Source organism: Mastomys coucha, unplaced genomic scaffold (genome assembly GCF_008632895.1).
Source record: "Mastomys coucha isolate ucsf_1 unplaced genomic scaffold, UCSF_Mcou_1 pScaffold22, whole genome shotgun sequence".
Lineage (NCBI taxonomy): Eukaryota > Metazoa > Chordata > Mammalia > Rodentia > Muridae > Mastomys > Mastomys coucha.
In genome coordinates this window covers 69,852,810-69,878,268 of record NW_022196905.1, presented here as the reverse complement: position 1 = coordinate 69,878,268, position 25,459 = coordinate 69,852,810, and the positions used below count along the sequence as shown (strand labels likewise).

The window sequence follows — 25,459 nt, the reverse complement described above, 5'->3', positions numbered from 1 at the left end:
ACATGATCTTTTTTCTTCAAAGTCTTACCTTTCTTTTTCTTTTTTTTTTTTTAAAGATTTATTTTATTTACATGAGTACACTGTAGCTGTCTTTAGACACACCAGAGGAGGGCATCAGATCTCCTTACAGATGGTTGTGAGCCACCATGTGGCTGCTGGGAATTGAACTCAGGACCTTTGGAAGAGCAATCAGTGCTCTTAACCGCTGAGCCATCTCTCTAGCCCCAGTCTTACCTTTCTTTTTCTTCTTCTTCTTTTTCAAATCTCCCTGTCTAAAAAGAAATTGAGAATCATTATCATTACTGAGATAATACACATAATATAAAACTTTTTACAATATAAATATTACCTATTCTCTGAAAAAAGCTATCATGCCTAAATTACCAAAGTAATCTCTAAGTACTATGAGAAGCATATAAAGAACCTGAAAGTACTAGAGGTCTACGACACTTAGTTATACAAGCAGAAGCCCACCAGATCTTAGTGAGTAAGTGTTTGGCAAGATTTTGAAAATCAAAAATCAAGAAGCTCTCTGCTAGAGAACACACACATGTAATCTTTTAGGAGGACACAGAAATAAAGTTACATTGGTCATGACCCTAGAAGGGAAGATAATGGATGGGAGAAGGGACGCTCCTTACTTATTTTGCACTTCTTTTTAAAGACAAGTTCTCATATGCAGCCCCAGCTGGCCTGGAACTCACTATGTAGACCAGGCTGGCCTTGACTCACAAAGATCCCTTGCCTCTGCCTTCCAACTGCTGGAATTATAGGCATACCTAGCCTGTTTTTGTTTTCCCTTAAAAACATGTCTCATGTAGCCAAGGCTAGCCTTTAATTGATCCTCCTGCATACTGGCAGTACAAGCAAGTACCACTACACTTGGCTCACTATGTAGAAAAGGCTGGCCTTCAATGTGAGATGCCGTTGCTTCATCCTCTTAAGTGTTTTATTATAGGTTGCTGACACCATTCCCAATTACTCCGATTTTTCTCTAAAACCAAATTTATTTTGATGGTTCAAGGGATCAAAATCAAGGCCTACTATAAACCAGGCAAGTGGTCTAAGACTGAACTATAGCCTTACTTTTTGAAATCAGTAAAGCAGTTTACTAAGTACGTTGGCAAAAAAGAAAAAGCAGGTACTTAGCAGGTACCAAGAAATCAAGAAAATATTTAAAGTAATTATTAAGCACTCTGAAAGCTACAATAAGAAAACAAAACAACTCTTTGTATAGGTCACATCCAATACAGCAGATAACTATTAATCACTGAACTAAAGCTGAAGATGGCAAAAGAGTAATATCCACAAGAATGAAGCATCGTGTCTTTCTCTCTTAACCAGATTGACAGCATTCTTCTAACCATTCTACATGCTACGCTCCCAGCAAATCTCACAGGAAACCTCCACTTCAATTACTGTTTAAATATATTTTTTTCTGCTTAATTTTTTCCCCTTTGGTCAATATCCAGGATAAACATAGCTTCACAATACACTAAACCTTTGTTATTTAATAGTATAAAGAATACTAATATTGTCTAATGAAATTAATGTGCTGGAAATTTGAAGCTCAAAAGTCAGTGCAGGTGCTTCATGCACTGGCTCTGGGTTAAGGTACCTGCCGAGAGCCTGAAGACCTGAGTCGAATCTTAGAATGTACATAGTGGAAAGAAAGAACTGACTCAATCTCCCCACCAAATTGTCATGTGACCTCCACAGAAGTACTGTGGCACAGGCGTGCCCCCTCCACTAAATAAATAATGTAAAATACAATAAAGTCAGGGTAGCTGGGCATGGTGGTACATGCCTTTAATCCTAGCATACAGAAGGCAGAAGGAAGATCTCTGGGTTTAAGGTCAGCCTGGTCTACATGGAAATTTCTAGGCTATCAAGAGCAACATGAGGCCTTGTCTCAAAAAAAAAAGTCTGTGTCCAGGTAGGAAGGGACACAAAATCTCTAAAAGAAAGTCAATAATCATAATGATTAAGAAAAAATATAAAAGTATCTATGAGGAACCTGCATTTTCAACAGCTATTCATTTATGTTAGAGAAAATATTTAAATAGATGGTACTTTAAAAATTCACTTGGGAGGCTGACTTGGGGGGGCTCAGCGGGTAAGAGCACTGATTGCTCTTCCGAAGGTCCTGAGTTCGGATCCCAGCAACCACATGGTGGCTCACAACCACTCATAATGAGATCTGGTGCATCTGAAGACAGCTACAGTGTATATTTTGCCTGAGCGAGTGGGACTGTCCTGAGTTCAATTCCCAGCAGCCACATGACGGCTCACGGCCATCTGTACAGCTACAATGTACTCATACACATGAAATAAATAAAATAAATCTTTAATGAGATCTGACACCCTCTTCTGGTGTGTCTGAAGATAGCTACAGTGTACTTATTTAATCTTTTTTTGGTTTTTTTGCTTTTTTTTAAGATAAGGGTTTCTCTGTGTAGTCCTGGCTGTCCCAGAACTCACTCTGTAGACCAGGCTGGCCTCGAACTCAGAAATCCGAATAAAAAAATCTTTTTTTTTTAAAAAACAAAACTTTAAGAATTCACTTGAAAATTAGCTTTAATTTCTTTTATTTTTGGTATTCTCCAAAAGAGTGAAATTGGGATCAGTTGAAGTGATGGAGAATGGAACACTGTAGCATCTGAGGCATCTTTTAAAAGGTGTTTTAAAAAGATAAAAATTATAAAAGAAATGCTTGATGTCTTCTATGCTCTGTTTATCCTGAACCAAAACAGGAATCTTAAACAACATTTAACACCTTAAACATAAAGGTCTCCGAGTATCTCAGATGTCAATGTGAGAACAAGGAGGGAGGCAAAATCTGACTTCCTGTGCATTAGAGAAGCTGACTAACTTTCCTTCCACATCAGCAATACAAACCACATGAGCTCTGGTTCAGAATCACTGAGGGATGTACTAAATGTGCATCAGTATCTAGGCAAACGAAGGACCATTCAGCCAGACATTGTTGTTTTTCTGACTTTTTTTTTTTTTTGGCTGGGCATAGAAACATTCATTTTTAATCCTAGCACTCAAAAGTGTATGTGTGTGTGTGTGTGTGTGTGTGTTTGTATATCACATGTCTGTGAATGCCTGTGGAATCCAAAAGAGGGTGTCAGATCCCACAAAGTTGGAGATTAGAGATGGTTGTGAGCAGCCCACCATGGTTGCTCAGTGTCAAATTCAGGTCCCCTGGAAGAGCACACACTACAATTAGTCACTGATCCATCTCTCTAGCCCTTAATTCCATATTTTGTATAAAGGGAATGAAATTATTAACAATTTTTTGGTGTGCATATATGTAAATAGGTAGAAAAGATCGGCAAAGATATACTGCCTCACTATCTGAGGCTTGTTCTGATTTGACAGGAGAGGAGGGGATGAGTAGGAAAAGGTGGAGATAGACAGTCACAAGGAAGGAGATGAACAAGAAGGAATTCCACTCACATGGATTTTATCAACAGGTATTTTGGGAGACAGCCCAGCTGGTAAACTGTTTATTGCAAAAACACACGGACCTGAGTCCAGAGCCTTAGCAGGCACATAATAAAAGGTTTGGCTTCGTGGCAAACTTCTCTGTACCCCCATATGCTAGGGAGGCAGAGGCAAGAGAATCCTCAGTGCTAGCCAGTCAACCAAACTAGCTGAACAGGTGAGCTTCAGTGGGAGACCCAGTCTCAGAAGATGTGGAAAGTGACCCATTTCGCCCTCTGGCCTCTGCATACATATAAAAAGTGCACCTAAACACATGCACATAAGATGCAAGTTTTTATTCCTCATGAAATTTTTGGTTTTATTTTTACACAGAGTCTCCTGTAGCTCAAGATGGAGGAACTGGCCGAGGCTAAGGAATTGGAACTCTTGATCTTCCTGGTATTCCAGTTTATGTGATGCTAGGGACTGAACTCAGAGCCTTCTGCACGTGAGGCAGGCATTCTACCAACCGAGCTCTATCCCAACCCCATCAAGTTCTCTTACATACTTTCAAGTCAATCTTAGAAAATGTTTTACAGCCTTTTTTTTTTTTGAGACAAGGTTTCTTTCTCTATAGCCCTGGCTGCCCTGGAACTCACTCTGTAGACAAAGCTGGCCTCGAACACAGAAATCTACCTGGCTCTGCCTCCCAAGTGCTGGGATTAAAGGCATGCACCACCACTGCCCAGTTTGTGTTACAGACTTTGAATTAGAAAAACATTACCCTTGTTCCTTTGGTTGATTATCTCCAGTAACTTTTCCACCCTTCTTCCGAATGTAGGTAGCACCAGGAGAATTTTCAAGAGCCTCAACATCTACTTTTAGAGACATACTATCCGATGAGGGCAGGTGTTTACTAAGACTGGAGTAAGACAGGTGTTCAGGAACACAACATACATTTGTATCTATCGACAGAAAAAATACTGTCTTTCCTGGATGGCCTTTATCAACAGCAAAAATACTCTTAACTCTCCTATAAAATAACAAGTCACATCAAATACACAATATATATTCTGAAAGGAAAACTAATCATCTATTCCTAACTCAGTGATGTAGTTTCCAACTATCAAGTGAATAGGGAGGCTCTGACCAATAGTTTCTTAGCATCTTATATACAACTCAGTTCTGGGAACATGGCCTGATTTGTGTAGCACATTGAACCCAAACTGATCAACCAGGATATTTAATTTCTTCTTTGAGTCCAGATTAGCCTTAATATCACTATAGAGCCAAGGAAGACCTAACTCTCCTGCTCCTGCTTCCCAAGCGCTAGGAGTACAGGGACATGCCACCACGCTCCGTCTGTGAATCTTATCAACACTGTTTGCCATGTACAGCTATGTGACCCTCCCCTACTTCATTAATATTTTTCAACCATACTGATACATAATTGTAAATTTTGCTTTCTCTAGGTGGAAGCAAGTCTATGAGTTGAAATTTCTAACAGAAAAATTTCTGCATGAAATCCAAGTATTAACAGAGCTCTGGAGCTCCAGAGAGCCACCCTGTGGAGGATACGCCTTTGCCTTCTCTGGATCCACAAGCGAGTAAGCAGAAATAAGCTGGGCTAGGGTGTGAATATCTTTTGAATTTTGTCTAAAAGAAGAAATAAAAAAGTTAATAAACAGTTTATAAAATCACCACTAACATAAACAAAGAAATCCCCATCATAGGAACATGGTGTGGACCCCACAGCACTTTCCAGGGCTTACTTCCACAGCTGTTCTAGGTCACTAACGGCCTCCTTCTTCCGTCCATATTTGAGCTTGAAGTTTGCAGCTTCTCTTATCAAGGACAAATGAGCAGGGGATTTGGGCTACAGGTTCAACAAAACAAAATAAAATAGCAAAGTTTTAAGCTAACTATCTAGCCTGTGAATGAAATCCTACTTACTAAAGACCCTTTAAAATGGACCTGCTCACTAAATTCTTCATCTTAGTATGTGAAAGAACAAGTAATCATCAGTTTATGGAATCAGACACAACCCATTTCTGTCTTGGTCACCTACAAAAATACACACACACAAAAAAAAAAAAAGAATGTAGGGCTAGTAATACACTTACCTAGGAGGCCATATGTGCTGTCTCTAATAGCAGCAGACCCCAACCAAACAACACAACACTCTCCTAGAATCAAATCTTAAAAGGTATGGCACATTCTCAAACATTCATTCTACATAATAATTTCCAGAACACTGCTGCCCTCCTACTGCTAACAGTTAATAACTGTGTAAATATAACATGTTTGTATGTATGGTAAAGCTGATACTACCCAGGCAGAGATTGATACTGGAAAAGATGAAGATGCTTCTATTAGATAAGACACGATACTCATTCCATACACTGCTCTTCTAATAACTAGCCACCATAGGCTTAGTTCCTTACCAATAACTTACGATATCATGATGTCTTGAATATATGTATGCATGCACACACACATATATAGGAAAGAGCTTCTAAAAATACAAATGAGCTGTTTTTTTTCACCTTGCAGCTGTTCCTTATGTATAACAATTTTATTTAAACCTGGCATACTTTATAAAAATTAATTTGATAGTCTGGTAGCCTTCTATTTTTTAAATAGTTACTCAGAATACTTTAGTTCTCTGAAATTTTTGGTTCTGTAGAACATTTTATTATTGATGGAAAAAATATGCCTTTATAATCTTGAGTCCACTCCTTTACCTGATGGCTTTGATACCACTGGATAGCCTGTGTGAAGACTTCAATGGCACTATCAATGTCTTCCTCGTGGCTGTACATGGTTACCAACGCGGAGACCTATGCAGTGAAGGTCAAACGAACAAAGTCAATGAACAAGATTCTTCCTTCACTCTCAGAACATAGTTTGTTTTTAAACCACATTTTTTTTTTTAAATTTTATTTAGAGTACACTGTTGCTGTCTTCAGACACACCAGAAGAGGGCATCAGATCCAATTGGAGATGGTTGTGAGCCATCATGTGGTTGCTGAGAATTGAACTCAGGACCTTTGGAAGACCAGTCAGTATTCTTCCATTTCTCCAGCATCCTTAGAACATAGTTTTGAAAAATTAAAAATACTAAAGAATGAATACAGATGAATGGGATCTCTGCCAATCCTTAATTCCCCATAAATTTTATTCCTTTTAGAGAACATAATTTCTAGAAATACTTAGAAAAATATAGTCTTTTCCAAATAAGAACACATTTATCTATAATACAGACCTTCTTCTAAAGCAGTGTCAGTTTGATAAGACCAGGACATAAGAAATAAGCATTTGATACATTTATACAAACTACTGCCAGACAGTCAAGAGTCTGAAGAGGAAGCTTCCAGCACAGCTCAACTGTAGTGAGATAGATACCCGAGGTCTAAGCCGCAAAAAGCTTACCCGGTAAATTTGTGGGGTAGCAAAAGGACAGGAAATAGAAAACAAGTTGCATTTTTAAGAAACCTTGGTAACTGACGCGGCCTGGCCACAGTGGTCAGAGAAAGACAACACGCGTAGCAGCTATCTTGGATGTTAGCTTGACACACCAGGAAGCAGGAACCTCACTGAGGAACTGCTCCAATCAGACTGGCCCATGGCTGCTCTAGGGGGCATTTTCTTAGTTGTTGATTGATGTGGGCGGACCTAGCCCACTGTGAGTGGTGCCATCACTGGGCAAGTGGTACTGAACAATATAAAAAAATAGAGCTGACTATAAGCCCGGAGCATGCCAGTAAATGGTGTTCCACAGCCTCTGCTTCAGTTCTGGCCCCCAGGCTTCTGTCAATAATTTACTGGTTTACTGTAACCTGTAAGCCAAATGAATGAACTCTTGCCTTCCCAAAGTGGGTTTGATCAGTATTTTATCATAACAACAGAAAACTGACTAGGTCAAAGTAACCAGTATCAGATTATTAAGAAGATAATAAAGGAGTACTTGCACAGGCTCTATGACAATACAGTTCAGATGAAATGGATACTTTTTTTGGAATGGATAAGTTCTTTAAATAGCAAAAGGCCATATTTTTCAGTCATATAATGGTTCAAATTCTAATAATAAAAATACCAACAATGGCAGCATACGCCTTAAACTATGAATGAGGAGAGAGCATCATGGAGATGGCACCCATGTCCAGCTGTGAACAGCTGTGCTGGGGAAAGAAACAGGAAGAAGGCAGTTCTTGCTCTTTTAGCACTGAATCAGTGAGTCTTAAATCTGCAAAGTTTTGAGCTATATAAACTTGGCTCTTTGAGACAGGGTTTCTCTTTGTAGTTATGGCTGGACTTAAACTCCAAGAGATCCTCCTGCCTCTGCCTCCTGAGTGCTGGGACTAAAGGCATATGCCATCATGCTTGGCTTAAACCTTGAATAAAGAACTAAATTTATCGACCACTACTTTTAAGTTGTTTTAATAAAAACAAACAACAGCAGAATCCCCAAACAATAACAATAACATAAGCAATCTAGCAAAAAAAAAAGTTCCGTATTTAGATCTGTGATTGAGGCTGCCTTCAGTGGGTAATGTGGGGCCTAAATGAGATGTAACTCATGTGACTACCAGAGCAGAGAATGAAATGTAACCCAGACAGATACCTGTTACTCTGCTACCTTACCACACATTAGGAAACAGTACAAATGAAAGAGAATGGAAGGCAAGTGCAGACACGCAAACAGAACTTACCATGCCTGGCTTGTGCTTTAGCTCCTCTATGCTTCTCAGGATTAGACAAGCTTTGGAAATATTACCTATGGAGATTAAGAAGAAAATCAGCACCATTAACAATTAAAGCATACTGTGGAAAAATACAAGAAAACTTCCTTCCTATCACTATTCTTTGGGAAAGAGATCATCAGTTATATTTTGCAGTATCTCTTACTACATAATAAGCCCTGGGAACAGTGGATAGTGTTCCATTGCTCACTTAAGAGACCAGCCTGTAAAAAATATATTTTGGGGTTTTTTTGCTATGTTTTGTGTGCTGAGTATGTATGTGACTGTACATGAGCATGGAGAAGATGTGGGGTGTCCTCCTCTTAGCCCCTTCCTCCTTACTGTGGAGAGTCAGGGTCTCCCACTGAAACAGAGGCTTGCTATTTAGGTTAAGCTGCATGGTTAGTAACCTACTAGAATCTGCCTGTCTCTAAGGGTGGAGTTTCAGCCACGGCCAGTGTTTTATGTGAGTACTAGGGATTCAAACTCAGCTCCTCATGCAGCACAGCATGAGCTCTTCGGCCCTGCACTATCTTCAAGCCTGAAACCATGTTTTCCTAAAACTCACAGAGTCACTAATAGCAGAGCTGGTATTGCAACTCCAGGCTTTTGAGTGACACTTTTTCAGATGATAACCTGAAGGAAGTAGGAGCCCCTCCCAAAAGGCCTTGAAACATGTCACTATACACTAGAATATAACAGAAAACTGGTGGTAGAATTTTATGCTCACTGAAAACTTGAATAACCCAAAGACTTCATCTTTAATTCTCAGCCCTGTTTCACTAAGGAGCTTCCCCTCCGCCCCCCCTTTTTCTTTTTTACTGTTTTTCCTAAATGCCAACTGTTCTTCTCATGAAATTTTTGTCTAAGCCACTGTGGCTAGCTAAAAGTTTCTGGACCATTTGCTACTACTGACTGAGAACCTGAGCCATCTGATATCTATCTCTGTAAGTCAAGTTCCATTCATCTGTGCTGTTCTACAAGCACATTAACTGCATGTATCTACTACAGCAGAGAAACTGAAACTTAAAACTTTGTTTCTGAGACAGGAAACAAAGTAGCCCAGATTAGCTTTGAACTCACAATCCTGCCTCAGTCTTCAGAGAGCAAGGATTATAGTCATGTGCTCTATGCCTAGCTGTAAATTCATTTACATTTGGTCAGTTTAAAATTTAAATAGATAAACAAAGACAGCAGCTAGCACACTAGACAATTCAATTCTAGATAATCAAGCTTAATTTTAAAAAGTGTAGTTTTCTGTTGCCTATAGAATGTATCAGATCTCATAATTTCTGTACATAGCAAGGTATAAAAAAAAGGAAAAAGGAACAAACTAAGACACACTGCAAAGTACAAGCCAAAGGAACACCTTTCTCACTCTGTACAATCTCAGAGCCAGGAGTCTCTACATGAGACATCCTAGGATCCTTTCTCACTCTGTACAATCTCAGAGCCAGGCATCTCTACATGAGACATCCTAGGATCCTTTCTCACTCTGTACAATCTCAGAGCCAGGCGTCTCTACATGAGACATCCTAGGATCCTTTCTCACTCTGTACAATCTTAGAGCCAGGTGTCTCTACATGAGACATTGTAGGAAGGGCAGGCGGTGCGCTACAACAAATGAATCATGCTCCTATAGACCTTTAAGGCTTGAGAGTCATTCTAACAACACAGGACCAACTCAAGGAGAGGGCCAACTTCCTTTCTGCTCAACCTGTTGAAGCTCACACAGTCTAGTACATTCGAAACAACAGTTAAACTTTATCACTGAACAAAGTCAAATATTAATACCTTGGGAAATTTTCAATTGTGCCATGGTAAGCTTGATTTCAGCTGCATTTTCTGGATGTTGATCAGAAAATTCCTAAAATATTTTTTAGATGTGGGTTAAAAACACATAAATTTAATTTATATAACTGTAAGACATTACAATTATCTTTCTCAGCTCTATAAGATTTTAAAGTTCAGCTTAAAGTATTAAACTTCTGTTTTCAGGTCAAAATCTTCACACACACACCCCCAAGACACGGCTTCTTTGTGTGGAGCTCTGGCAGGCCTGAAACCCAAGAGATCCTTCTGCCTCTGGCTCCTCGGTGCTGGGATGAAAGGTATGCACCACCTTGGAGACACTTTATTCAACACCAATGCTTTACAGCAAGGCCTCTAGGTAGGTATAATGATACCAGTTCCCAGAAGAAAGTCCCAACAGGGAAATAAATACTGAAGATGCGCCTGGCCAGACGTGCTTATTTGAAAGAGACGCTCACCTACTACCTTCTCAGCAGGGTCTCTGCTGGGCAGCTTTCCCTCAGGATGGTCCTGTTTTTATCCTGTCCCTTTTCCCAACTATCTAAACTCATGTAATACATAATGTAATACGACAACTGGTTTGGGATCCTCAAAACCAAGTCAGTACCTCCCTGACTGATGATGTAGACTAGCACCCACTAAGGTATTAATAGATGACTGAAACGGGGGGGGGGGGGCATAGTTTGGCATTGCAAGCCTAAAGCTCAATCCCCTAATTCATGCTGAATGAATCTCCATATGAAAAGGTATTCTTCAGAGTTCATACAAGTTAATATAACACAACATATGAAAAAGTTCTAAGTTAAAACTCAGCCAACATGGCACTGGAACTTAGCAGCACGTTACCTACTGGCTTGTGGGCTGTTACAGCATAATGCACCAGCAACGAAACAGCGTCAACTACCTGACACCTCATTAAGCATTCAAGTTTAATGTCTTTACCTGAAGCAGCTCTATTGCTTTTGTATGTTGCTTTTCACGACAGAGCTGGGCAGCTTGGATTAGCACAGGCAGGAGATGCTCAGGACTCTGGGACTGTAAACTGGCAGCTATTTTTCGGCACTGTTCTGCCTAAAAGATGCCCCATCTTTATTAATAAGTGTATTAATAAAAGTAAACATTAAATAATCCAAAATAAAGGGATGGAGTAATCAGCTTGTGGAACAGTAGGTTAAAAAAAAAAATTGCGGGGTTAAGCAAATAAGTTTATAGTATCCATCTCATATTTTATCATTTTTATTTAGATTTATAGATTTATAAAATACTGAATTTAAGAGAGTTCTAAAAGCAGTAAGCAAAAAGTAAGCTCTAAATGATCATCTGAATACCTAAATTCCAGGTAAATGAAGTTTAGAATTTCTTTCTTAAAGCAATACAACAAATAGAAAAGCCACAGAAATATATTTCTTGCTGAAATGAAACATCAAGAAACCATGACTCAGCTCTAAATAATAAAAACACTACTGCTTCTCATTTGTGACTAAAATCTTGTGCTCTATAGTATGAATTCAGAATCTAACTAGGGTACAGATATGCAATTGGATCCCTTGGGGCTGGAGAGATGACTCAGCAGTGTAGAGCACTGGCTGCTCTCTTCCAGAGGATCTGGATTCTAGGGGATCTAAGAGTAGGCACACATGTGGTACCCAGACATATATGCAAACAAAACACATAAAATAAAGTAATAAAAAAAAAAAAAGAACTGACTTACCAGTTATAATTTGTAATACATTAAGTGAAATAAAAGTTGGATCTTAGCTCTTAATGGTGTCTTTCAAGATTCCATTGTAATTCAGGAAGATTAGTAAGGAAAGTCCTGAAAGGGCTGGCTATGTAGCTCAACAGTATGAACAAGGCTGAGGTCACTCATCAGCACAGTTAAACTAAACAGGAAAATAATCTTCTCTTACAGCTGTTAACACTCTTAAGTTACTAAGGCCATATGCTTAGAGAAGTGGGAGAGTTACTTTACAGAATGACTAATACTAGAGAAGGAAATAAGACAAAACACAAAGAGATCACAAATGCCCACTGTGCTTCATGTACCAAAGCAGTTCAAGGCCAGCCAGAAAATAGACACTTACCTGGTTTGTATACATGGCAAGTAAAGCTTTGTTAAACTCTATGGCTTGCAGTTGTCTCTTTGAGAGCTTGAACTCTACTCCTTCTGCATTGGTTAATTTCACTTTCTTCTTAGAGTCAAAGACATTTTGGTCCTGACAAAGAAAAGTCCATCCACCATTAGCAGAAATTTCTATGTACACTTTTGTTTAGTTTTGTTTTTGTTTGTTTTTTTGTTTTGATTTGATTTGGTTTGGTTTTTCGAGACAGGGTTTCTTTGTGTAGTCCTGACTGTCCTGGAACTCACTCTGTAGACCAGACTGGCCTCGAACTCAGAAATCCGCCTGTCTCTGCCTCCCAAGTGCTGGGATTAAAGGTGTGCGCCACCACCACTGCCTGGCTCCTATGTACACTTTTGTGACTCTCCAAAGAGACTCCTTTCTACTTATTTATTTCACATATACATAGCAAGAATGCTTGGATATACCTACTGGTTGGGGCGCCTTGTATCCACATTTGCCTTGGGTTTTGGTACAATTCCAAGTTACTGGGACACATATTTTTCTCAGTCTAGTTATAGCTATGAAAAGGTTGACATGAAAGTCTTTAGAGAGAACAAGAAGATTTTTGTTTTATCTTCCCACTATTGATCTTTTGTTTTTTGTTTTTAGTTTTCAAGCAGGGTCTCACTCTCTAGCCCAGGGTGGCCTGGAATTGCCTAGAATTCCCAGCTCTTTCCACCCTGCCTTGGCTCCTCAAGTGCTGAGGTTACAGGAGAGAACCATCATGTCTGTTTGTTTGGTATTTTTGAGGACGAAATCAGGACACCACAAACCCTAGTTACTTAAGACTACAAAGAATGCTAGGCAGTGGTGGCGCACGCCTTTAATCCCAGCACTTGGAAGGCAGAGGCAGGCAGATTTCTGAGTTCGAGGCCAGTCTGGTCTACAGAATGAGTTCCAGGACAGCCAGAACTACACAGAGAAACCCTGTCTGGAAAAACAAAAACAAACAAACAAACAAAGACTACAAAGAATGTGCCTACAGTTTCTACAAACCATGCCATTTAAAGTTTAGATACATAGTAAAGAGGGTAACAATCTTGCTTGAATCGTAGCTAAGTAGACCCCTATTTTTCTACAATAGACACCCATGGAAGCCACTTTTAGCAGACAATATGCATGTAGCACAGTCACTATTTCCTCTTCCTAAGATCTCCTTTTTCAACTAGGCAGAAACAAAGAATCACTCCTAAAACTTCTTGCAGAGCAACCAGTGTGTACTCTGTACTCTGAAGGCTCTGAGTTCAACCCCTAGTATGATGAGGGTGGCGGAAACCAAAATTATCAAGTAGCATCATGCATTTCTTAAGAAAGCAAGACAACTAAGCCATAAAGCATTCTGAAGGCAAATAATTTACTTGCAAGCATGTTCTTATTTTTATTTTTTTGAGACAGTCTTATATGGTTCTAGGGGGAGTTAAGGTGATATTGAATTCTTGATTCTCCTGCCCCTACCTCCCAAGTGCTGGGACTACAGGTGTGAGCTACTACTCCCCAAATATCCATGCTTTTGAATCAAGACTCTTACTGATTTACAGAGTAAAGTAAAAAATAAATCTTACTTAAAAAAAACCCTCGATGCTTCAAAGCAATCTGAAGCTAGAAGCAGTGGTGTGCTTCCACAGTCCCTGACAAACAGGCTCTGGTAAAGGAACCTTGAATCCTGGAGCTCATGGGCAGCCTAGGTTGACAGAACAGTATCCTGACAAAAAGAGGCGTTTCCTAATTAGTGTTTATGTATTACTTACTTGTTATAAATCAATTCTTTATGCATGAAATGAGACTTTTCTTAATTTTTGACATGACACTTTTTGAAAAAAATTGTATTTTCAAGGTCTTCCATATGTTAATAGCATTTAGTGTAATCTTAAATTCTTTTTGGTACCTATCCCTTACTCCCAAATCATAAGTTTTTCTTCATATGTAAAAATGCTGTTGTTTAACCTTTAAATCTTCAAGATTTGGCTTAAATTTACCAAATCAGAGACCCTTTGCCAAATATAGTAGTAAGGAATTATGAAGACAAGAAATTTACCATACATAATTATTTCCAACATGAGAAAGAGGTGGGTTGTCCACCACCCACCTCTAAGGCATGGTCTCCCTAGCCCTTCTGGGCTCAGCTTCCTGCGTTCTGGTATTATAGGTACGTAATACTAAGCCTGGCTTTCCAGGATCAGATTTTAAACTATAATGATTTAAGCATCTTTATTTCCTAAGTATTACCTATTACATGAAGTATTTTAAACATAAAGTAAAAAATAAAAATGTGGAGCCAGGTATGATGGCATATGCTTTTAATCCTAACATTCAGTTTTAGGCCAGCCTAGTCTACACAAAGCTTCTGGATAACCGAAGAGAGACCTTGTTTCCAAAAAAAAAAAAAAGCTAATTGAATAAAGTTCAATGAATAAATTACATTTAGGTGGAGATATATATTTTCCCCACAATTGTATATCTGATAAAAAGCATTCATCCTGATAAGCATTTCAAAATCAAGTACTTCTGCTAAACTCAAGTGTTTCTAGCATCATTGTTTAGAAACTTATGCCATGCCACCATACCACATCTGGAGACTTCTATCACAGTACAGAGGTACGATAAGTACCTGGGACAACCTTTGGTGTCAGAAAATGGTATCTGAATCCATGTTTTAACACTTCCTGGCTATGACCTCATACAAATGGCTTCTTTTAGTCTCCTACACACTGAACATAAGGAGTACTACTCCAAAACAAAGTGAATCTTTCAAAACTCCACATGGGACAGGGAAGATGGCTCAGTTAAAAGAATGCACTGCTCATTTAGAAGAACTGGGTTCAAATCCTAGTATCCACATCGGGTAGTTTACAACCATCTATAACTCCAGCTCCAATATGATTGAACAGTTCTGGCCTCCCTGGGCATCTGCACTTACATGCATGGACATACACATACACACATGTAATTAAAATGAAATCTTAAAAAGGAAAATTTGCATGGTATAGCATGATAAACCAAACATTAGTTGCTTCTCTTCTCTTTAATAACTTGATTTCAAATCTCAACTTGAACTGTTTTTCCATCTAAACAATGCTGCACTTGGTAATTAGTACCATAGTAATTTGATTAGCATAGCACTCTAAGTTACAAGTCCCTACAGCCACACCTGTAATTTTTACAGAAGGTTGGTGGGTAGGACAAACCATAGCACTTACCTATACTGCCCCTCCCAAAAATTTAGACTCAGGAAAGGAATGTAAGGCACCCATGTACTTATACACAGAGATTCTAAACTAGAAAGGTAAAACTTTATTAAAAGCCAAGACCTACAACTACAAAGAAGATTCACTACTTGAATAAACATGGCAGAAATACCAATATTATGAATTAAAAATACTCTCCACTATGATTTGGTACATCTGAATTTCTTTTTGTCATGGAAAAAAAAAAGAACACACCCTAGAATAAAGCTAGGATAATTATGTTCTCAACATATGTTTCACTATGTAGAAATTCCAGAGAGTTCATACCTTATTAATGGTAATGATGTTATTTGCGATTACAGCAAGAAGTGCCACATCTGTTGGCCTGTGAACAAGCAATTGTTAATACCAAAACCACTTTCAAAAACAGCCAATAAAGCCTCATCCCAAAAGGGTGCTTCATGTTAACAACTCACTTCAGTTTTATTATCTGATTGTAAAGCTGCAGAGCCTCCTCTATACGACCCTGAAGCTGCATGATGTAAGCCATCTGACCATGAATGATGGCCAGTTCTGCCTGTGGGTCTTCCTCAGTCCCATCCTAAGTAGAAAAAGAAACATATATGTATTTTACCAAGTGATTTAAATCTTTGAAATAGATACAATCTTTATGAAGCCATGTAACTTCAGGAATCTTCCCTGAGACTCAGTTTTGAGAATTGCCTCTGTAGAGAACTGTTTATAGGACAATGGGAAAGAGATCTTGAAAGAATATGGGGGGCTGGTGAGATGGTTCAGCGGGTAAGAGCACTGACTGATCTTCTGAAGGTCGTGAGTTCAGATCCCAGCAACCACATGGTGGCTCACAACCACCTGTAATAAGATCTGATGCCCTCTTCTGGTGTGTCTGAAGACAGCTACAGTGTGCCTATTTATAATAATAAATCGCTGGTACAGTCCATGTGGTCAGAAAGACACGGTTCAGAGTCAGCGAGACTTCTGCAGGTAAAAGGCAGTAGCCATGTAAGCCTGGCAACTGGTTCAATCCCAGAATATACCCAAAGGTGGAAGGAGAGACCAATCCACAAAGTTGTCCTCTGCCTTCTGCAGGGCATTGTGACACATGCAAGCACACATACAATGATTTAAATTTTAAAAAAAAATTAAAGAATATGGTTACATACAACGTGGTAGTCAGTAACATGTGTTTTTGATAATTTAACCCCAAATTCCTAAAAATGTTTTCTTGCCAAAAAAAACCAAAAACAAAACAAAGAACCAAAACCAATGCTTCTTAAAAAAGAATTGCTTCTTAGGACTGGAGAGGTGGCTCAGTGTTGAGAGCAAACGCTGCTCTTGTAGGGCCTGAGTTCAGTTCCCAGGACTCATCTGGCGGCTCGCAACTGCGTGTAACTGTATTTCCAGGGAATCCAAAGCCCTTTTCTGGACTCGCTGGAGATTTGCTCTCATACACAGAGACATACACATTAACATAATTAAGAGCAAAATAAATATTAAGGGCTGGAGAGATGGCTCAATGGTTAAGAGTACTGACTGCTCATCCAGAGGTCCTGAGTTCAATTCCCAGCAACCGCATGGTGGCTCACAACCATGGTGGCTACAGTGGGATCTGATGTCCTCTTCTGTCATGGAGGAGTACATGGAAATGGAGTGCTCGTATACATACATTTTTAAAACAAATAAAAAGAGCACCAGTAGCACACATAAGGAGTTCACTGCCTGGACTACACTTACAGTAAGTAGCAGCTGGGCTGTTGTCACAGACCTGTAATCCCAATCACAGGGACACTGGAGCAGGGGAAACAAAGGTCAAACCCTGCCTGGGCTACAGAGCAAGTTTAAGTCCAGCACAGGAGACTTAGTCAGACTTTCATCTCAAAGTGGGGAGGGGTTTGCTGGGAATGTAGCTCAGTGGTACAATGCTGCCTAGCATGCATGAGAGTCCTAGATTCAATCCCCAATACCTAAAACAAACAAACAAACAATAACAACATAAAAAAAGGCAGAGGTAGATAGCTTTCTTAATTCATGCTAGAGATGAAGCTAATGTAACTTATACAATGAAGAATTATTCTCCAATCCTTTCAGAAAAATTGAATATTCTAAGTTACTTTTTAAAAGATTTGATTTTTATTTATATGTCTGTGGAGTGGTGGTAAGCCATCTGATCCTGGAGCTGGGAACTATACTTGGGTCCTCTGGAAGAGCAGCAACGCTCCTTAACCTTTGAGCTGTCTTTCCATCCCCATCTACTTTGGTTTTTTTTTTTTTTTTTTTTTTTTTTTTTTTTTTTTGGTTTTTCGAGACAGGGTTTCTCTGTATAGCCCTGGCTGTCCTGGAACTCACTCTGCAGACCAGGCTGGCTTCAAACTCAGAAATCCGCCTGCCTCTGCCTCCCAAGTGCTGGGATTAAAGGCGTGAGCCACCACTGCCCGGCCCCATCTACTTTCTTATTTAAGATGGACTCTCACTTGCTTGGAACTTGCTGATCAAGGTAGGCTGCAGGCTCCTGAGATTACCTGTCTCCACCTCTGTAGGGCTGGGATTGCAAGTGCAAGCCATCAAGAATCCATCACACCACGAACACAGCAAATCAAATCCGTATCATCAGCTTACACAGCAAGCACTTTCAGAGCAAGCTACATCTCCTCAGCACTGAGCACACGCTCTTTACTACCCTATACTAGCCTGGTGAAGGGACACTGGCTGGGTGGTATGACATGCTTATTCCCAAATTTCATTTGTGTTTGATAGAGAATATTAAAATATTTTTATATAAATTTAAATATAAATATATTTATATTTATTATTATAAGTATAAATATTTAACATATTTATTATATATTTAACATTATATATAATATTATATAAATATAAAATTAAATAGCAAAAGAATCACAAGTGCAAAAAGCTACTTGTTTTGATGCAAATTATATAGAATGCAGAGAAAGATTTGCTGAAGGCAAGTTCCTAAAGAAAATTAGTATGTGATTACATATGAACCAAACTCATGGCACCATCTATCCCACAAAGTTGAATGAAACCTCCTAAACTACTATTAGTCAAAAGCATTAAATTTATTATTTTTTTAGTACTTACTGAATCTTCTGAAAATGAACGGCGACAAAGATCTATAGGAGGAAAATAGTTTTAAAATTAGCATCATTGGGCATTTCCTATTCTTTTCACAGTTCCAAAAAGCAAAAACTAGTTCCTGAGCAGATTTCAAACAGTCCACCAACTGACATCTATCTATCCTTGGGCTGGGGTTTTGTTTTGTTTTGTTTTTTAATTTTTTATTTTAGATGGGTGTTTGCCTGCATCTGTGTGCCTGGAGTTACATATAGTTGTAAGCCACCTAGTGGGTGCTAGGAACCAAACCTGGGTTGTCTGGAAGAGCAGCCAATGCTCCTAATGGCTAAGACATCTCTCAGGCCCACCAAAGCTTTTTATGTGAGGACTAGACTGGGAGTGAATTCATTCAGGGCAAGCACTACTGAACACACTATTCCCCTCCAGCTCCCATGATCAATTGTTAACAACAAAGAAACTTGTGCTATTTATAAGTTCTTGTTCTCCTAAATATCCCTCCAATTGATCTGTTTGTTTTTCAAGACAGGATTTCTCCAGAAGACTCTAGTTGTCCTAAAACTCTCTGACCTGGCTGGCCTAGAACTCTCAGAGATCTGCCTGCCTCTGCCTCCCAAATGCTGGATTAAAGGTATGTGCCATCACCACCCCCCTCAGTTGATCTTTATGCAAACATATATGTGAATCTAACCTAAATATTTCTTTAAAATTCTAGAAATGGAATTCTTGGATAAGACAGTGCACCAAGTGTATACCTGGTGCCCAAGGAGGCCAGAAGAAGGTATCAGATCCCCTGGAACTGGAGTGATAGCTGGTTGTAAGCCAAATTTAAAATCTGCTCCATACCATCCAAGCCTTCTTTTTCCTCTCTCACCCTCTCCTCCTCCTTTCCTATTTTCTATCTTGGAGCTAGAGATTGAGCCTCCAGCCTTTTGTCCTCCTAAACATCCCTTCAACTGATCTTCTGGTTTGTTTCTCGAGAAAGGATTTCTCCAGAAGCCGCTGGTTATCCTGAAACAGCCTCTGTAGACCTAGTGAGGGCTAACTATACCTGAGCACCCTGTAGACCTAGTGAGGGCTAACTATACCCGAGCACCCTGTTTTTATATCAAAGTCTGTAAAGCATGAAATGCATGTAGAAACATATTAAATGGGCTAAAATGTCCTTGAATGGTACTGTAAATATACAATTTATATATACATGTACACGAGAGTACTATGCATTACTTAAGTAGAAATAATAGAATAAGAACAACTAGTATGTATGGAATGATTTTCTTTAGAATATTTTAAAGCTTAAATTTATATGTACATAAATTTATTCCATGTATGTGTATATGCACATGTGTGCATGTTATATCATGTGGAAGCAAAAGGACGACCCGTGGCAAGTGCCCTTGCTCAATGAGCCACTGGTTCAGAAATGATTTTTTTTTGTTTTGTCACAGTAAAATATTTTACACTTAGTATTCATATAGCCCGCTCAAAGACCTACTGTTTAAAATTAAGCTTTATAAACTTCTTTAATTCTTAAACAGAAATAGAGAAAAGGCCAATGGGAGACAGGCTAGATGAACTCCTCAAAATTCTCACTACTTCAGTAACTTTCACCAAATAATTTTTGTAAAAAATTAATTTTGCAAGTAAAATGCAATTTTGGGACTGTCTAAACTTATATATCCCATACTGTATTTATAGAAAGCATTAAAAACTCCTAACCTTCAGCTTTTTGTAGGATTTTCATTGCCTGGGTCAGCTGGCCTTGCCCGATCAATGCACACGCAGCGTTGTAACAGAGTTCGTGTGTGCCCTCTTGGAGACCCAAGTTCTCCTGCCACATAGAGAGATGCCCGTCAGACAGTAGTGTGAGTCTTTGCTCACGGCTGCTGGGGCTCAGAAGCATACTCACAGGAACCACTTTTTCCCAGTTGCTTTGAGCAGCAACGACCGCTGACAGGTTTGTTTTCCTCTCCTCATCATAGTCGTCCTGGGAGTTCCGAACAAGATCTCTGTACACAGCCAGGCACTCATCATAGCGTTCCAGGCGGTACAGCTGAGGGCCAAAGCCAGAAGTCAGAGGTGACTAACACAGTCTTGGTTTTCAGACCACACCAACGCTTTCTGGAACCACTAAGTAGGGAATGTTAAAACATAATATGGGCAAGCCAAGCGTTTATCTTTATATATTTTTAACTAGTTTTGTGTGCTAATACTTAGAAAAAAAGTTACTTGAGAAGAATCTATAGTATAGTACATATTTGAAAGCTCTTTATCATAACTAAATGCCTAAAGTTTGTGAAAGGAAATCTTTGTATAGAAGTCTATGCTGTTAACTGAATTGCAATGAAAAAGAAAAAGCCACACAAAATGATTACTAAGTGCCAGTAAACAGAAGAAAAAAATAAATACTAACCAAAGACTTAAAATTCCCTACAAGTTCACCTTTTGTTATTCAACAATCAGATATTGTACATAATAATTGTAGTACTAAGTACATACAACAAAGTCAAGTTGATCTTAAAGGACAGTAACAGGGTTGGGTATGGTGGCACATGCCTTTCAACTCAGCACTCAAGAGGAAGAGGCAGGCACATCTTTGAGAGTTCAATGCCAGCCTAGTCTACACAGCAAATTCCAAGCCAGCCAGAGTTATATAGTAAGACAGACCATTTCTCAAAACAAAATAAATAAACAAAAAGGACAGTAAGAGCTGCTACTCTGGATCAGTTAGTTCTCTTATGTATGACCGAGACTGGTCTCCTTCATCAACTCCCGGAATTCACTCTAGAACTATCCAGATAGCCCTCTGTCCTCTCATCATTAATTGCACTTTCAGATCAGGCTTCCTTTGGTCTCAAGTTCTTCAGAGGCTGGGAAGATAGCTCTGTGGTTAAGAGTACTTGTTTGTTCCTGCAAAAGACCTGGGTTCAATTCCTAACACCTACATGGTGGTCTACAACCATCTGTAACTCCAGTTCTAGGGCATCTGATATTGTCTTTTAACTTCCATAGGCACAAAGCAAGCATGTGATGTATATATGAAAGCAAATGCCCATACATATACAAAATGAATAATCTAATTTTAATAAATTTCAAAAAAGTATATTTTCAAAGGGCATAGTTTTATGAATAAAATACATATAGTACAGAAAAAGTCTCCCAAAACCCTATCATTCATAATTGTCCTATTTTAAACTTAGAATACTAGTTTAATATTGGAAATACTGTCTCAACTACATACAAAGCTCACTGGCCTTTACTTTTCTAATCAGTAGTTCAAATGTCATACAATGGCCCTGAAGAAGTCAGTTTATAGAATACTCTATGTCCAACTCTTTCAGTGAAGAGCAAGAACAGAGAACATATCCAAACCTCAAGAACTAGTTTGATGGCTAATTTTGTGGAGCATCAAGAATTCCTTATCCCTGCTCCATGTTAAGGGTAGAGCAATGTTTATTTGAGGTGATTGCCAGCAGATATTTAAAGCAGTAATTACCACTTGTCCATAAAGCTCCTTCAGTTTGTCTGTCTGCTGGTTGGCACTTTCTATTGTCTTCAAGGCATTCTCAATTCTGTTCAACCTGTACTCGCAATATGCCTTCTCAAAGGACAGAGAGTTACTGAAGGAAAAACCAAAAACAAAAGCAGATCTGATTATTATCTAATAATGTAGAACACTCTATATATGCCAGACTGCTCTAAGCACTTGATACATGTGTAGCTTGTTTTTGCTACTTCGTGGGCTCTTCTTTTTCCCACCCTTCCATCCCCAATCACTTAGATAGGAGAGAAAGAAGGTAGGAGGGAGAGGAAGGAAAAGAGGGAGGGAAGGAGGGAGGGGAGGAGGGAGGGGAGGAGAGAGGGAGCAAGAGATAAATAGAAAGAAATTGAGACCCCTGAATCTAATTTCTTTCTTCCTGTTTCTTCTTTGCATATAGCTGGTCTTTGCTACTTTGTGGGTCCCCACCCGTTTCACCCCTTATTACTAGACAGGTGAGAAAGAAGGATGGAGGGGGGTCTGAATCTAATTTCTTTTGGTTTCTTCTTTGAATATGACTACTTATGAACCACAACCAACCCTCCCTGAAAGATCAACAACTACCCACCCCTGTACCCCCCAGACAGGGCCCTAGCATTTATCTACCCTCTGAAAAGGTCCCAAAATTCCAAACATCATACAATCTCAGAAATTATGTGAGGCGGGCAAAAACCATGCCCTCTGGTACAGCACCCGACATATACAGTCAGCTGCTGTAGTCAGCCTGCTGTAGTCAGCCTGCTGTAGTCAGCCTGCAGCAGCCCCACATCGCTACACCTGGGATTAAAACTAAAGCACATTCTTATGTGTGTGTGTGTGTGTGTGTGTGTGTGTGTGTGTGTGTGCTGTGTGTTTAAAGAAACCAAAATTGTCACTACATACATGTTAACCTATTTGTCACAATCATTTTGTGACTCGTCTCCCAACCACACACCTTAAAGCGGCACAGCTTGCTACATCCATGTTCTCATCTGCTCTTTGTTTTCATGACTTCTGAGAAAACTACTGGCATTTGAAACAAACATTAAAGAAGGCAATCATGGAAGAGCTCAATATAAGATTTCCTTAGCTACAAGGACAATCTGAACACTTAGTTGGGCCACATCTTGAGACTGGGGATGTAACTCAGCTTGTCTAGCACATCTGAAGCCCTGGGTTCTATGCCCAGCACCCTACAACTAGACGATGGTACATGTCTGTTCTCTCAGACTTGGGAAGTACAGGTAAAGATCAGAAAGTAAGCTCTTACTCAGCTACTGAGGAACTTGAGGCTAATATGGGAGACATGAGATACTGTCTCCAAAGAAGAAAGTTTCTTAAATCTACTTAATAAAATATACAATACCTGTTAATTTGTTCATGAAGAAAATGATTAAGGAAAAAAAATAATTAGAAATAAAATATGGTATCTATAAGTAACTGGAAAAGATTCAACCAGGCAAGCATTATTTAAATCTCTAAATTTAAAACTTACCTACATTAATGTGATATTTAAAATTCATTTTGAAGTTTCAACCATAATCACCCACCCAGAAAAAACTTATCAAAGCAAATGTAAAAAAGTAATAATTCAGGAAGTTCATGTTCTGTGAAATGTTAAATGAGATTTTTTTTTAAAAAGCCATCAATAACTGAAAACAACTCAAAGGTCTTAGCCTGAACAATTAATGATGGTGGCCGGAGGTCAGGCTAAGCTCAGCCTGAAGACCTCGGCCAAGCTCAGCCTGAAGACCTCTATTGATGCAGATGCTTACATGCTGCAAGCTTACACGTCTACTTGATAAATACAGGATTGTCTTCCCCCTACAGTCTCCCTCCATGAATCATCACCAGTTTCCCCACCCCACCTTTGAAAACAATAGTCTTAGTATATAGCCCAAGATGGCTTCAAACTAGAAATTCTGCTTGTCTCCTGAGTGCTGGATTACAAGCATAAATTGTATATGTAACTCTTTTCACATTTACGTTCTGCATTCTTTTATGGTTTACCCCCTTCTTAGCAGTTCAAAAGTAAGACAGCTCTGGAAATTGTGGAACATCCCATCATTCAGAAGGCTAGAGTAGGATTTTATGGTTTAAAACCAGCTTGGGCTACATAGTTCTAGGCCAGCAAGGATTAGATCCAGAACAAACAAACATACAAATACGAAACAATAAAACCCCAGGAAAACAGAAAACAAGCAAAGAAACAAAAACCGCAAACAAAATAAAATTCTGAAATTCTTCCAACAGTCCAGCAGAAAGGAACCAAGATCACTACTTTGTCTTCCAACTTCAGAAAGACCAAATGATAAAGGAAAGAAAAGCAGGGCAAAGGTGAAGACCAGAAGGGAGCAATGGGTGAGGTGACAGCAAGCGCTGACCAAAGTGTTTCCAATGACAGCCACTAACAATCACTTACTTGGCCAACACTTTGGTGTGAGTATTGATGACATTCAAGGCTTCTTTGAAACTTCCATTCTGGATAAGGCAAACAACTTTACAGTGCAGGGCAGTTACATCATCCTTGTTGATCTGCAATACTAGAGAACAGGTTTTAGGAAAGCCATTTTTAAATCCACTCCTCTTACACACTTTTGCTAAATACAAATGGAAATACAGCTTTCCTAACATATGTCAGGCCCTAAGTCTAATTTTCAGCACTGCAAAGCAAACAAAAAGTACAATGTGAATATGATTTATCTTTGGAATGTTTCAAAGAAATCTTCAAAATTTCCCTTTTCCATCAAGAGATCAAAGAGAAATACAAAGAACTCAGGTGGCCAAGGTTCAATGCTAACAGCATGTCAATGTCAAAATGAGGAGGGATCATGGTTCCCCTTGCTCCTAGTCAACCACAGGAATCCAATTCTCACTTGAAGAATCAAGTCATAGAAGGAATCTCTAGAAATTAATAAATGGGGCTGAAGTGTCAGTCTTGGCTGATTAAAAGAGTTGCTATAGAGTGTTATATCGATACTAAATATTGGTTGCAGGCCCACCAAAAGGCTAATGTTAATTCAAGTAAGTTTGGCAATCAATTCTAATTAGTAGCGATTTTCCTTAATGCACTGTGGCCACCATCACTACTTTTATAGGAACTCAGGAACCCAAAGGTGCAAAGTGTATGTTACTGCGATAGCCTTTATATAACTAGCGCTTTGTACAGCTGAATGATTTTGTAGTTACATTGCCAAACCTAAATGTACACAGGTGTATCTACTGTACAGAATATAACGCGGCCATATTACCGGCATACAGTGAAGAATTACAATTTACGGAATCTCAATATGAAGGCAACTAAAATTAGAATTATAATTTATGGGGGCTAAAAATTCCTTATGCTATTTTAAATATTGGGGCACTCACGGGCGCCCACTCACTTACTCTATGGCTACACACTACGGGGAAGACTTTGTACGTGGAAATGAATAAAGACTTGACATTCACACCTCTTCCCTTTCGAAGCTGCAACGCTTCCACCTTGTCTGCAATAGCACGGATGCTACGTGTCAAGACAAGCTCCTTCCCCTGCCC

General features: G+C 39.1%; 1 protein-coding gene and 1 long non-coding RNA gene across 2 annotated transcripts in view; one reads left to right on the top strand and one right to left on the bottom strand.

Annotated features, from left to right (window-relative positions):
• The window catches only part of Srp72 (signal recognition particle 72), a 29,283-nt gene that overhangs the window by 3,204 nt on the left and 620 nt on the right, over positions 1-25,459 (bottom strand). The window contains exons 2-17 of the mRNA XM_031342813.1: positions 24,345-24,465; positions 21,902-22,025; positions 20,315-20,458; positions 20,125-20,236; positions 18,415-18,446; positions 15,771-15,895; positions 15,622-15,679; positions 12,071-12,202; positions 10,929-11,057; positions 9,969-10,041; positions 8,145-8,209; positions 6,177-6,272; positions 5,205-5,308; positions 5,011-5,088; positions 4,217-4,354; positions 235-272 (exon numbers count right to left, since the gene is read on the bottom strand). Coding sequence (XP_031198673.1) covers positions 235-272; positions 4,217-4,354; positions 5,011-5,088; positions 5,205-5,308; positions 6,177-6,272; positions 8,145-8,209; positions 9,969-10,041; positions 10,929-11,057; positions 12,071-12,202; positions 15,622-15,679; positions 15,771-15,895; positions 18,415-18,446; positions 20,125-20,236; positions 20,315-20,458; positions 21,902-22,025; positions 24,345-24,465 — 1,569 coding nt within the window. The remainder of the gene's footprint in view (positions 1-234; positions 273-4,216; positions 4,355-5,010; positions 5,089-5,204; positions 5,309-6,176; positions 6,273-8,144; positions 8,210-9,968; positions 10,042-10,928; positions 11,058-12,070; positions 12,203-15,621; positions 15,680-15,770; positions 15,896-18,414; positions 18,447-20,124; positions 20,237-20,314; positions 20,459-21,901; positions 22,026-24,344; positions 24,466-25,459) is intronic.
• Positions 18,649-19,569, top strand: LOC116071312. Its single transcript, XR_004110816.1, has 2 exons — positions 18,649-19,036; positions 19,121-19,569. It is a non-coding gene; the product is annotated as an uncharacterized LOC116071312 (long non-coding RNA).